The sequence below is a fragment of the Frieseomelitta varia genome, unplaced genomic scaffold (assembly GCF_011392965.1).
Source record: "Frieseomelitta varia isolate USP_RPSP 00005682 unplaced genomic scaffold, Fvar_1.2 scaffold_168, whole genome shotgun sequence".
In the NCBI taxonomy this organism is placed as follows: Eukaryota; Metazoa; Arthropoda; class Insecta; order Hymenoptera; family Apidae; genus Frieseomelitta; species Frieseomelitta varia.
In genome coordinates, this window is record NW_025109394.1 from 736872 (window position 1) to 751670 (window position 14799).

Sequence of the window (14799 nt, forward strand, 5' to 3'; positions counted from 1 at the left end):
GATACACATGTAAAATAACTTTAATACTTGCGAAAAGCGTATTTATATGTTTGGTAAAACTCGACAAATTCGACGTGTAAATGCTAAATATTATAGGAATATGTGAATATATGAAACATTACACTATTTCGTTACATATACTAGGATTATAAATATATAAATAGGATTATATATGTATATAAAAAGATAAATGAATATATTGACATCAATCCATGTACACTGTCAATAGTATTTTACATGACTTTTTATACAAACGTATTATTGTATGTGCTATTTAAAAATAACATCTTATTATATTTAATACGCATATTTCATAGTATTTCAAAAAGTCTTAGCTTTAAACTCTTTCTCTAAATATTTCAAGCTCGTTATTTTAAGTCTCAGATATATATATATATATATCATAAAAATTAAAATTTCAATGAAATGTTACTAATAGATATATATATTTCTCTAACAATATAACATTTTTAAAAAATTAAACAAATTTCTTTAATATAGCTATGAAAGTAAATTATAAATTTTGTTTAATTATTTTAATAATATGATTAAAATTAGATAATTTACTTTCCGTTATTACATTACTTAATTTATATCCAAAATTCTTGCACCCATTGCAGGAGTTGCTATATAAAATGTTGCATTTCCAGAATACCTGTAATAAAACAATGTTCATAAACATTGTTATCAAACTAAAAAGAGTTATAGAAACATTTAAGAAAAGATCTAACTTGGCTTTTATGTGATTAATTGTTTCATCAATTACATCTTTTTTCAATAAGGTTACTGTACATCCTCCAAAACCAGCACCAGTTAAACGACTTCCTAAGACACCATTTATCTCTCTTGCTGCTGCTACCAAAGTATCTAACTCAATAGAAGAAACTTCATAATCATTTTTCAAAGAATCGTGACTTTCGTTCATTAACTGTCCAAATTTATTAAAATCTCCTTTTTGAAGAGCATCTACAGCTTCGATTGTTCTTTGAATTTCTGTGATTACATGACGAGTTCGTTTTATCATTTCTTCAGGTACATTTTGTGATTTTAAAACTAGAAATAAAGTACATTGTAAAAAGTAATTATTACATAAATAATTTTGCTTTTTAATGTAGTTGTGTTTCTTTTCCTACCTTGAATATCACTCATAGATACTTCACGTAAACTTCCTTTATTTAATCTTTTTGCAGCTTCATAGCAACAGTCTCTACGTTTACAATATGCACTTGAACTTAATTTGTGAGGAGCATTAGAATTAGTAATTAAAAAAACATAATCGTTTATTTGTGATATAGGTATTTGTTTAATACTAAGATCTCTGCAATCGAGAAGAAGAGCATGGCCTTCTTTGCCCATTACAGAAATAAATTGATCCATAATACCACATGGAACTCCAGCAAAATCATGTTCAGCACGTTGACATGCTAAAGCCTGAAAAATATGTCCTTTATACCTTTCTACTTTAATAAAATTGAAATTAATACAATATATCATGTCATTATACTTTATCCTCTGGTTTTTCTGATTTTACACCAGTTAACGCTTCCAAAAATGTGTAAGTAGCAACTTCTAATGCAGCTGAACTACTTAAACCAGCACCAACTGGTACAGAGGATACAATCACAGCATTAAAAGATGGCACATCACCTAAAATTAACATTTTAAATAAACTATACAATATACATGTTTTATTACATTTGCTAAAAATTCAAATAATAAGTAAACTAACAAGTAAAATTTGCGATACATCCTTTAACATAATTAGCCCATTTTGGTTCTCCTGGTTTTATATTCTTACGAGAGCTAACTTCAAATTCAACATAATTTTCAGAATTAACTACCTCACTGAGAGATACAATATTACATTTTTCCAAATTATTACGCTTTCCAACAATGAGTGTAATCATAGGTAATGCCTAAAAATTTTAAAAATGTTATGTACTGAATCAACAGTATTCATAATAATATTTTAAATAATTTAATAATTACATATTTTATTTAGTAATAAATTAAACTTTCAATATAACAATTTTAAACGTGATTTTAAATGAAAATAAAAAAATTTTGAAAAATTATATATAAATAAATTTCGAAAATTCAAACTAATGTATATTATAAAATTAATAAATTCTATATGAAAATTATTAAAATTAATAATTTTTAATAATTTATTTCTCATATTCAGTTATTGTGAAAATTATACACACATGTATTATAACGGAATGTATTTCGTAAAAAATTCGGTAACTCGTATCAGTACAAAGTTACAAAAGATTATACGATAATAATATGATAAGAATTAACGAGATAAGAATGATTAATGTATCGTTGTAATTAAAAATTTTCCTCGACAATTCACAAAATAAATCTGTTGCAAATTTCAAAAATTTATCCTATTGAAAAGTTTATTTTCTTTTTTTATTAAATTTATTTATTAAAACAAGTACAAATTTTTTGTTGCTGATGCTGACTAAATTTTTAAATGTAATACGTTAACAAAAAATGGACTTAAATAATTTGTAATTAGAATTATTTTCATTAGGATTTAATTATTCTTATTATACTAAATATGAATATTCGTATAATAACCCGGTTTAATCTGAAATTGATAATTTTATTGATAATAATTCAGTTGTATTACGAAATATAAAAACGTCCAAAATTTTACCATCGGTAAAACGAAACCTTCGTTGTAATCAGTATGCTCCCCGATTAAATTCACGCGACCGGGTGCGCATACACAAATATTCGCATTCTCTCCAAATTTATTCACAAAAGCATCTAAAGCTTTCGATTTAATTTCATTCACATTGAGCACAATTGTAGCCATTTTTTCCAGTTATACAATGTCACTTAACACACGTACAAAATGTATAAAAATTGTAAAAAAATAGATACAATGAACTCTAAAAACTAGCAGTAAAAAATTTCAATTCATGTAATCCGCAGCTCAGTAAAGATACGAACGTACTTGATATACTTCGAATGAATAAAATTGATATTAATACACGTTATCAATCAGCGTTCTTTATGTGTGCAGTCATGTACGTGTGAACGCACGTTTTATCGTCAATGCAATGCTATCATTTCACGTGTATGTGCATACAACATGCGCATCACAAATGCAGTAGAATCAGTAAAGTGACGTTTGATGTATGTATGAGAAGCATGCTTTCATATTGTTAAAACAATAATATACGATCAAAATGACATTTCTTTTGATCGTTAAGAATTTCTAATTTACATCTAAGTTTACGTAGTAAACTAATTGCCGATATTTGACAATAATCTGAATTAATAATGCAATGACGGTCTCAAATCCTCTCATTAAAGAATTGAAAGGTAATTGAGCAACATTCAAGTAACATTTTTATAGGTTAGAAAATCACTTTAGTAACAGGATTATTGTACAATGTATTTTTGTACAAATCTTGTCATTTATCCAAATTTCATATCCTCGTTTTAAAATTTTTAAACATTTACGAAATTTATAAAATTATTGAATTAATTTTCAAAGAACATTGTTATTATTTTCTATTTTAATAAATAAAAGTATGAATGAAATTTAAATAAAATGTAAAAACTTAATAAAAGCTTAATAAATCATAAAAAATATACCATATTTTTATCCTTATATTATAGATTTTGTATATCACTGAACAAGACAACATGATATTACATGATAAATAAAACATTAAGAAACGAAAATAATTTCAGGGTGGACAAGAAAATTAACTGAAAGTAACATCGGGATTGATGAAGAAAATGAAGATCTGCTTTTCTTTTTCAAAAGTTTAGAAAAATGTTTTCAAAAAGGTATACTGATGCGTTTAAATCCTATAAGTTTTCCAAAATTACCTGATGCTTGGTATTGGATGGAAGAAATCGCAGAAAAACATTTTAGGTTTGCAAAGAACGTATAACTTCTTATAAATTGCTTAATTCTCTTCTTATTATTATACTTTAAGAAAGCAAAATTATTTACATTCATAAATCTTTAATGTCTTACTGTTTTAATATTTTATTATGTTAAAACATTAATAATATTTTAGTTCCTCTTGTACTTACTCTTTGGTAGTTGAACAAGTCAAACAAAATTCAAAAGTATATACACCTACTGGACGTCTTAGGCTTTTAATTAAAACATGTTTGATGCGAAAGTGCCTTCATATGCCAGTTGAAATGCTAGTATGTATAAATTGTATTTTATATCTTAAAATAACATGTGTTAATTTTTAATTTTTTGTGGTACTTTGCAGGTCAGAACACCATTAATGGCTACTGATTATTATGATAGAAACAGTATTCTGGGAGATAATATTCTTGGAGAGATATTTTTATCAGTATTATTGCAAAGCAGTAAATTAAATTTTAAATTAGATTTACGAAATTGTAGTTTTTTGGATGAGACTTGGCAATTACCAGAATGTTTGGCCTTAGAATTAGTACCATGTAAAAATTTAGGTATTTCTGTATGGTAAGAAATTTGCATTGGCAAAGATAGATATTGATTACGAATAACATTTTGTATCGTTACAGTTTTACCAAAGGAAGGGCTTTAATTATTAATTTGGATAAAAACTCTGTAGCTGCAGAGGATGTAATACATATATATATTTTTTTAATTTCTGCATAAATATATAGCAAATTCATTGAAGATTCTAATTGTCTTTTGATTTTTACTTTTATTAGGATAAAGTTGAAATTGGAGATATATTAGATGAAATAAATGGAAATGCTATAACATCAAATACCAAAGGACAGTTACGTAAATTTATGAGAAAAACTATGGGTCTGCCTGTGTCTTTATATGTAATCAAAGTAAGTTCATTAAAATAGTATAATATTAAAGAACACAATACCAGCGCATTATGCGTTTTCAGCATCGCAATAAAAAGACCTGCGAGTTATATGCACCAATTGTTCATCTTATAAAAAGCTCAGGCATTGAGGGGTTGAAAAAAATCTTAAAAAGATTCAATTCCGAAATGGATGATGAAAAAATTGAAATGATCAAGCCAGAAAATCAACTAAATGCTGGATTTTCTGTGAAATATTGTGGTTCAATATATGTTGGTACAAAAGGCGATGTTAAACAAATAGAAAGGGCAATTTTGCAAATACTAAAATCAGAAGAAATGAAATCAGTGCCTGTGAAATTTGAATGTTTAGAACTAGGAATTAGAGTGACTCAGGACTTAGATGATACAGTATGTAAATACAAATTTTCATTATACACAAGATTATAATGCCATAACAATACATTCGATTTAAATATTTAGGTAATATGTAAACAGAGTTACATGGAAATCTCATCTTGTGGTCGTACTGGAAACATTCCAAATTATTTTGCATTTATTGCAGGGTAAGACAATATCTTACATATATTTTTGTGCTAATATGTATAAGTAACAATAATTAACAATAACAATATGCTTTTAATTTATTTTACAGAGATACTAATTGCAATGTAGCTACAAAATTTGATGCATACATCTTTTATCACGAGAATGAGAGCGAAGTACAAACGATATTGCAAAGTTTGGGTCAAGGATTCCAACGCACTCATTTCGCAGTTTAATTTTCTATAAAATTATTCCATGACAATGAAAACGAATTTTATGTAATATGTTCCTAAAACATTTCTATTCACATATCTAGTCAGCTCCAAGCGAATTATTTGTACTCTTTATTTGTTTTATTCCTTAGAACATTCTTAATAAAAGTTGATCCAATCACGTTAAAACAAAATAGTTTCCTTAAAAAATAAATAAAGTAAATAAGGTTGATTGTTTTATTTGCTAAAATAAAATGACTCGCGTGCATATAATGCAATTATATTTATTCAATTAAATAAGTTGCTCTTTACCATAGTTTAGATATTTAAAAACCATAGACGATAAATATACACATTTATCTAACAATCAATCCTGTACATATATTAAAAATCGAATAAATTCATCGAAAAAATCTATGCACATTTTAATTTGGTATAGATACCGTTATGTACCGAATTTTTTTTTTTTACACGTGTCGGAGGTACTACTGCTCTTTCTTATTTCAAATGATATATACATATATATACATGTTTTAAATCGCGTATGAAGCGTTTTCAAACAAGATAAATTTACTAACTAAACATATATGCGCATACATGTCATACGTACACATATTTCGTACTTGTAGCCACACTGTAACTTGTACTCTCCGAATATGTTATACTTTCGCAAAGCATATAGCGGATGAAAGATCGTGCATTTTGACAGATGCTTCGAAATGACGATTGTGAGAACGATTGGGGGCAAGTCTCGATTTGAAGGGAGTCGATAGCATCTCGAATCGGCGAGAACAGTTAAGAGGCATCTAAAATCGGTAGTTTTTAAGTGTCGGGGTTGGGGTCGGATTCGGGGTCGGAGCCAAGTTCCTTGCTTGCGACGTGCGCCGTAACCGTTGCGCCGTGTAACCTTCTGTCAGCCGTCGTCGGCAGGGAGCGAGTTATTCAGTGGATTAGAGGAAAGATGGCTACGAACTTTGGCGTAGAGTGTCAGTACTTTTACGAGGATGTCGTCTATCGCGTGGACAAGAAAGGCAACATTGTGTTCGGGATCGTTATGGAAAATGACGATCAGGATTTGTCCGACGAGAGTTCTGACAGCGAGGAGAGTCCGAAAAGGAAAAAGGGCGAAATTCGCGTGGTCTGGCATCCCTCCGGTGTCGAGGAACTGGTCAGCTCGAAGAAGGTATTTAATTCGTCTGATAACACGATAGGACATCGCCTTAAAAGTAGCAGGCCGCACGTTAACGCTGATTCTTAACGTTTTATCACGTTACTTTTTTCCCTTTTGTTGTATTTGTTTTTAATTTCGCGAAAAGCGACACCTGTCATCTCAACGATATCTGCAACTGAATGTTAAATTTAAATTTGAATTCACGTCCGACGTGAATGACTGTTACCGTTTACCACTGCGAGGATGAGCAAGTTTTTTTTTTTTGAAAATTTATTTCTTTACTTGTAGGTACATTTAGCAGACAGAACGCTTATGCCAGGGGATGTTGTACGTCGAATGATCAAAGGGAAGGATACCCAGAGAGGATACTGTAGGGATATTGAGCTTACTGCTTGTGTTCAAGTGATTGGTACTAAGCAAGTGCTTACGAATATTAGGAGTGAAGATTTAGTTCCTTTGGAAGTATGTAATTATATGTTTATGATTGTTGTGCTTGTCAAGCTAACTTATATACGATGATTAATAGTTTATGTTTATAGGAATTTGCAACGGACATAGCTGTTTGCATGGATTCATGGGTCGGTGGTATAAAAATGGCAAATTTTAAGTTGTGGCTCACTACACCCGATGGATCTCGTTGTGTTATAAATGAAACGGATTCTCGTGTCGTAGGGCAATTAGAAGAGAGACGTGACAATGTAAGAGTTAAAGCCAGAATAATTATTTGATTGAAACTACAATGAACGTTTTTTAGGATAATGATTTTCCTCATTCTTCTGAATTTTATCCTGGTCAAAGTTTGTGGGGACCAGTTCACTGCCTAGAAGATGCACAATGGATTACATGTACAAAAGAAATGAAAGCAAAGAGGAAATCTAAACCACAGAAACTAACGAAAGTAATTGTAGAAAAGGTAGAAACGGATTGGGTGGGTGTGCATTGGCAGTGTAGAGCATATTCAAAGGATGGCGCTTGGTCAGATCAAGCTCAACCAAAATTCGTAGTTGAAGGAGAGAATTTAAAGAAATTAAAATTATTGAATGTTTTTGAACCATCTACTGTACAAGTGGGAGATCGAAATTTCTATGTAATTAAAAGTGATGAAAATGTCATTACACGAGAACAATGGAGAAAACAACAAAGAGATATTTTTCAAGTTCCTAAGCATAGCCCAAAGAAAACACGTCCAAATATCAGTGTAACGAAACCAGCTGAAGATAAGAAAAAGGAGAAGGACAAAGATAAGGTTAATGAACACCAAACATTAGAGGAGAATGCTCATAATAACATTAACAATTTACAAAATATGACAAGCAATAATACTCTAATGCCTCCAGTACAAAACCAAAATACTGAGAGTTCAGATGATTGGGATACAGAAGATACTGGATCACAGAGTGATAGTGCTTCAGTAAGATTTTCTATTGAAATTTTAAATTATTATCCAATTAATGATAACCGTAAGACAGTAATATTTCATTTTATTATATTTGCAGATATCTAGTGGATGTTCCAGTATGTCATCTATGGGTAAAAAGAAAAAAAGCCCAGCTTTAATGACAAAGGTACTGAAGAAGAAAAAGTTATGCAAAGCAAAGAAAAAAGTTCCACCAGTTCCGTTAATTCCAGGAACTAAAATTGTTGTAGAAACATTATCTACGAGTACAAAAGCTAATGTTGTATGGCAAGATGGTTCGGTAGAATTTGGTAAATTTTATAAATAATTATTTTAGCTTTTATATATTACGTTTCTGTAACGTGAAATTTGTATAATTTCTATTTCTATTTTAAGGTATTCCATCTACGCAACTTTATCCAATTCATCACTTAGACGATAAAGAATTCTTCCCAGGTGATTTTGTAGTTGATCAAAAGGAAGAATCTAGAATGTATGGTGTAGTTCAAAGTGTTGATCACCAAGGTAGAACAGCTAAAATAAAGTGGTTTAAAACGTATACTTCTAGTCAAAGTCCACAGTAAGTATGTTTATATTTTTAGTCGTAACCAATGATGTCTATTAAAAGAATATATTAAACTCGATAAATATTTGTTAGACCAACTTTGCTAGAAGAACGTGAAGTCAGTGTATACGATTTAAAAGATCATCCAGACTTTCAATATAGACCAGGTACATTGGTAATTCGAATAGCTAATTTTGAAGGAGAAGACTCTGGTTGTACTGCTGGTCAAGTGTTAGATAATTATCCAGAAGGACGAGTTAAAGTGTGGTGGGTTGATGGACATGTAAGTATGTGTTGGCCTCAAGATTTGTATAAAGTAGGTGAATATGATAGTGATGAAGGCGAACTCTGGGACGATGTATCCTCTGACGCGTCATGGGAAACGGAATTGGAAGACTGGTTTATCGCTGATACCGATGGTACAGAACAAACAGAATTAGAAAATATAAAGCCAAAACTAGCCGCACACATTGAGAAAGCTCGTATTGCAATGTCTAGACTCGAAGAGATTTTCACTCAAAATCCCTCACTTCAGACAACCGAAGTTATGAGAAAATTATTAGAAGTTTATAAAGATTGTCGATACATGGATAAACTTATGGGTACCTCTTTCTTCCATGAGTGTCATTTTCAAGGACTTTTGGAAAGAGTCCGAGAACGTGGCCGTGCAAACGTAGCACAACGTATGGCAGATCAAGTAACAAGATTGTTTACACAAAAATCCGATGGATCAGAAGAAAATGTAGAAAAGAACAATATAGAAAATTCCAGCAACGTACAATCAGGAAGTAATCCTTGTGAAAAGATCATTACCACTGTGACAGATATGACAGAACCCGTTGATGATAAAAACGACGAAGTTGCCAATAAACAAAACGTAAAAGGTGAAGAATCAATTGATCGTTTATTTATTAATGTTAATCCTAATCCTGAAGATTCTGGATTGTATTCTGCAGAAAATTCGAAAAAAGAATCTGGTTCTAGCGAGTCAAGCGGGGAATTTCTGCTTAGCGAAGATGTGAATAACGTACCTGATCGTTCAATAGAAAAACCAGAAATGAATAAAACTTCCAAAACTCAGATGCACATAACAAGTTCTCACGTAGCTAGTTCTCAAGTTTGCGTTAAATTGTGTACTTTAATAAAAGCGCAACTTGTACTGGCGCATGCAGAAGTTTCTAGACGATTTGGATTATCGAAGATGTCATTGTCTGATGCCGAGAAAGGATCGTCACCTTTGAAAAAACAAAAGAAAGAAGAAGAAAAACGTATAGAATTATTACAGGAACCATCAGAATATTCTATAGAAATTCCACCGCCAATATACGCAGAAGGAGAAGGATTTTCTATAGAAGAGACAGCTCCAGATAGTCATAAATTTAAATTAACAATGTTTCAACCTACAGATCCTACAAACTTTTTCAGAACTGTTTCCAAGGAATTAAAACTCTTGAAGAGTTCACTTCCACCCGGTATATGGGTAAAAGGATTTGAAGATAGAATAGATTTATATTCCGTAATGTTTCGTGGACCTGAGAAAACACCATACGAAGATGGTCTTTTTCTTTTTGATTTTCAATTGTCTGCCGATTATCCTGCTGCTCCGCCACTTTGCCATTATATTTCTTACTGTAATGATAGGTTGAATCCGAATCTATACGAGGATGGTAAAGTATGTGTAAGTTTACTCGGAACGTGGTCTGGTCGAGGAACGGAAGTATGGACAAGTTCTTCAACTCTGTTGCAAGTTATAGTCTCAATCCAAGGCCTTATTCTTGTACCCGAACCATATTTTAATGAAGCTGGTTTTGATAAACAAAAGGGTTCTCAACAAGGAAAAGAAAATTCAAGAATGTACAATGAAATGGTCGTACTGAAATTAGTTCAAGCACAAACTAAATTATTACAACATCCACCGCCTGTATTTAAAGATATTATTATTGAACATTTCAAGAGGCATGCAAAAAAATTATTACAACGTTTAGAGTTATGGATGGAAATTTCTGAACAGCATAATAATCAACATCCGTTATCTCCAGTAACACCTACTACTTTTAAACAGATATCCGATGTCGGTATGTTATAATTTTTCTTTTCATTAATCTGTAAAAATATGAACTTAATAATTTTTATAATTTTTCCTTTATCTAGATAATAAAATTTTACCAGAATTTCCATTGATACCAGCATCTAGAGGTTTCTGTATAACACTCCGTAAAACTTTAGCCACATTCAAAGAAGTACTGATCAAAGAAGGTATTATAGAAAGGAACAACGATGCACATGCTTGGGAAAATAGCAAAGAACAAACGAAAAGTGAAGCTCATGAAATAAGTAAAACTGCTGACAGTGATGCAGTGGAATACGACAGTAAAAAAAAGAACAGTGAAGGAAGTTGCAAATTAACTCCAAAAAATAGTCTATCGAAAGACCGTGTTTCATCTTCCTCGAGTATTTCTTCTGCGTCGCTGAGTGAAACGAAGAAAACTACATTGGATCATACTATCAGCTAGCCACAAGGTAAACCTAAGTTTAAACCTAAAAATTTAGTTCGTAAAAAATACACGATTATTCGGTAATACATTCAATTAATTTATTATCAATATATTAAAGATATGTTCAATGATGTTCGCGGTATCTATTTATTAATATGAACACCACTACTAACAAGCGATAACTTTTAACAGAAACGCCGCTGTCATTGCTCCGCAGCTAGAGATATTTGTTACTATAGAGTAACCACATAGTAACGTAATAAATACGATCATATAGGCACGTACGAGCAAATAAGATCTTGTTCTTGTATACAATTTCGTAAATTTCTGAGACATATTACACGACTTAATTTATGATGTTATATAGAATATATAATAATAAACAAATATATATATTATATATAATATATAATATTATAATATTTACTGATATAAAATTAATATTTGGCCACTGGATACCATATATGCATTTAGTTCTGTAATTCTATAATGAAAATAGATGACGCAGTAATAACTTGACTGAATTATTAAAAGAAAGAAATAAGAAGGGTGAAACTAATCTCGATATTGTATCATCGAGAAAATATTGTCACTTTATAAAAGGTGATAAAAATTGAAATGAAGAAATAAAATAACTGGTAGCAATACGTTGAGCCAACATGAAAACACTTCGCAATAGAGTTTAAGGAACACGATAATAATAGTTATTAATTCTAAACGCATTTCAATGAGTACACTTCGAGTAATAACGCCACTGACCTTATAAAAATTCTCATTATTCTCCAAGTATCTTAAAAATCATTATGCCATCCAATAATACAATATTTCAAATGAAATTACGACATGATTTTGATTGCAAATAGGTTGTAGTTTAGGCACAAGAATTCATAGATGAAAAACCTATGACAATTAATATCCAATGTTATAGACCTTCTAATGTAGCATATAAATTATAGAAAATTATTAGACATTCTATTATCTATAGTCATTTCAATTCTCATTGATTCTCGATGATTATTATTTATATTTATAGAGAAAAATTATCTTTGTATATTCTTCATTTTTGTTTTGACATGTCATAAGTACTTAGTATTATCACGAACAGTTGCGGGGTACTTATAATGCAACACAAGCGTTTTACAGTATTATTTGTATTTATTTTTCTTTTTTTGTTTAATTCTACACTTCTCCGGTATAATGTATAGGATGTACTTGTTTACTACGGGAGAGTAATGTTTCTGTAAATTATAAAATGAATGCGTACAACTAAGAGTATGAAACTTAATACATGTGAAATTGGATTATGCATTCTGAAGAAGTGTATTTGCATGCAACGAAATAATCGAAGAACGATTAACGATATTAAGAACATCTGTCTTTATTTTTTTTTTACTTGATATATTATATGCTCGTTTTACTGTTATGTATTATTACATTTTACTTATTTTTTCAAATTAGAATTTGGAAATATATGTACAATCATTTGCATAATAATAGTCATATTATTTTGTTGAAAGAATAGAATTCCATTAAAACTTCTTTTCAAAAACAGCTTATTTTCTATAACATTTATACATTTCTAAGTTACATTTATACATTGCATTTTTTCTTTTATTTATATCCTTATATTTATATGTTAATAAACAATGTGAAAATTTGTGTTACTAGATGATATCTAATCCTATTAATTATCTGTGAATATAAATGCAAATTAAGATTGCATTGATCGTCTCTTATTCTTTTATTATTTGTGAAATTTTTACGGTACCGGATATGTACAGTATGTGCGCGATTTGAAAAACATTAATGCACAAATTCATGTTCCACACTCGCGCCGAAATGTAGCCAGCTTTGGAAAAAAAATTAACAACTTAACGTGTATACATCATATACGTTTTATCTGCATGTTCCTTCCATTATCGGACGATTTGTTCTTTTCGTTGAATATGTATCAAGTATACATATAGTAGCACAGAATTTGCGTGTTAATGATGGACGTAAGATCACGTAATACTGTACATGTCGAAGTGTATCTCTTCTGCGGTAAATCAGCAGATTTGATATTCTTCGACCATATTGCAGTGTCGTCAAGCAATTGCCATAAAATGCGGCGACTTTGGAATTCTTGCGCCAACAGGGTGCACACGACGCGGGTACAGAGATAGAAAAGTAAAAAAAAAAAAAAAAGAGAGAGCGTGTGCTTGCGCGAAGGTTTCCTCGAAATCATATGGTGCTGAATACATAAACAAAAAAATGAAAGGGAAAAAATCGCAATTATACCAGGGAAACTACAGTTTCTAGGAAAAAAAGAAAGGGAGAGAAAGAGAGAGAGAGAGAGAGAGAGAGAGAATGTATTAAATAAAAATGATAGTTAAACTAGACGAAGAGGGAAAGAAACAATACGAGTATTGCCGTTTAAGGCAGAGAAGAGCTTGTTATCGTGAAACGTGATGTTTTGGAAAGCCTTGCATATGTGCCAGCTATTTCTATTTACATTATGATGGTAATTATATTCGTAAGTTGCATAGAGCTTTATTTTCGCCGTAAATTACTTTAACTGTTATATGAAAAAAAGAGAAAAAAAACAGATGCAATATATTTAATTATTTGAGTCAGCATACAAAATATCGATACCAACATTTTAAATGCTGCTTTTTTAATTGATTCGCATAATCCTTTGAAACATTAATTAAAGCATACTGAACCATCGATTTATTTTACGATATTAGTTTGTAAGTTTACGTAGCAGCTATTTTAAAAGTTACTTAAAATATATTTATATATTTAATTCGAATAAAAATATTTCAAAGGATTAGTGACCAATTAAAATAAAATATTATATAATTAAATTTTTTTTAATGAAATAATTATATTTTTTTCGTGTATTAGGAAAAGGATATTTCATTTGATACTTAATTGAGGATATTTTCTCGTTGGTATCGACCGATCTAATATTACAACGATTATGTAATGAGTTGTCACTTGTAACTTGGTTTCCTTGATTTTCATTTAATAAAAAATCAGCATGTGCGATTAAAAAATATTAACTGACTATAAATCTTTTCTGTTTCATATAGATCCTACCCATACTCACCTGAATCTTCGACCTGCACTCCCGATAATTTGCTTTATATTTCCGAACCGTAAAATTCCAACTACATTCTGGATTTCCACATTTTTTTAGGCGATTATTCAATGCCAAGTACGCAAAAAATTGAATTTTAATATTAAATCGTCTTAAATCAGTAGTGTACAATTCGGATGAAGTATTTTATACAAACTTGTACATACGTTATTATGCTTAGATAAATTTATATTATCTAAACCAGGTTGTTTTTTATACTTATTTAAATAATTATGTATGATTTACTTTTCTTAATTTTTTTACCTACGTTCACAGAAAGGAATTAAATAAATTTTAAGTGGATATAAAGAGATACTAAATATTTAATATTGGAATAATTAAATTACTTGTTTAATACTTGCTCAGTGTACGATACTTCATACACTGCTCACGAACAAATAATTAATAAAATGAAAATACCGATTAACAAAGATAATTTGTTTAGTACTTTTATATGTGTTCATATAAAAGACTTTTTTTTTATCTTTTGA

The 14799-nt window shown here is 30.1% G+C and overlaps 3 protein-coding genes across 8 annotated transcripts; 2 read left to right on the forward strand and 1 right to left on the reverse strand.

The window, feature by feature from the left end:
- Nucleotides 1-173: 173 nt before the first annotated feature.
- On the reverse strand, nucleotides 174-14472 carry LOC122538579 (galactokinase-like). 3 transcript variants are annotated; one of them, XM_043672789.1, is made up of 6 exons: nucleotides 14279-14472; nucleotides 1730-1916; nucleotides 1505-1647; nucleotides 1134-1431; nucleotides 732-1053; nucleotides 174-655 (listed from the first exon to the last, which is right to left on the reverse strand). In XM_043672789.1, exons 2-6 carry the CDS (start codon nucleotides 1905-1907, stop codon nucleotides 586-588), a joined length of 1011 nt encoding a protein of 336 aa, XP_043528724.1. In that variant the 5' UTR covers nucleotides 1908-1916; nucleotides 14279-14472; the 3' UTR covers nucleotides 174-585. The 3 variants fall into 3 exon arrangements, with proteins under 3 accessions (XP_043528724.1, XP_043528725.1, XP_043528722.1); XM_043672790.1 differs by lacking the exon at nucleotides 14279-14472 and adding an exon at nucleotides 2972-3052; XM_043672787.1 differs by lacking the exon at nucleotides 14279-14472 and adding an exon at nucleotides 2669-2965.
- LOC122538578 lies at nucleotides 3051-5613 on the forward strand. The gene is made up of 9 exons (XM_043672786.1): nucleotides 3051-3342; nucleotides 3718-3904; nucleotides 4053-4188; nucleotides 4260-4477; nucleotides 4540-4600; nucleotides 4693-4821; nucleotides 4884-5210; nucleotides 5283-5365; nucleotides 5455-5613. The coding sequence occupies exons 1-9, from the start codon at nucleotides 3306-3308 to the stop codon at nucleotides 5579-5581; spliced, it is 1305 nt and encodes a 434-aa protein (XP_043528721.1). The 5' UTR covers nucleotides 3051-3305; the 3' UTR covers nucleotides 5582-5613.
- On the forward strand, nucleotides 6127-14227 carry LOC122538576 ((E3-independent) E2 ubiquitin-conjugating enzyme UBE2O). Of its 4 annotated transcripts, none has more exons than XM_043672783.1 (9): nucleotides 6127-6740; nucleotides 7017-7190; nucleotides 7268-7426; nucleotides 7483-8139; nucleotides 8225-8435; nucleotides 8521-8704; nucleotides 8783-9573; nucleotides 9646-10764; nucleotides 10841-12361. In XM_043672783.1, the coding sequence occupies exons 1-9, from the start codon at nucleotides 6519-6521 to the stop codon at nucleotides 11200-11202; spliced, it is 3879 nt and encodes a 1292-aa protein (XP_043528718.1). In that variant the 5' UTR covers nucleotides 6127-6518; the 3' UTR covers nucleotides 11203-12361. The 4 variants fall into 4 exon arrangements, 3 of the variants coding, with proteins under 3 accessions (XP_043528718.1, XP_043528717.1, XP_043528716.1); XR_006308881.1 differs by adding an exon at nucleotides 14074-14227 and having other exon boundaries at nucleotides 6128-6740; nucleotides 8783-10764; nucleotides 10841-13687; XM_043672782.1 differs by adding an exon at nucleotides 13267-13944 and having other exon boundaries at nucleotides 6128-6740; nucleotides 8783-10764; nucleotides 10841-11209.
- Nucleotides 14473-14799: the final 327 nt, after the last annotated feature.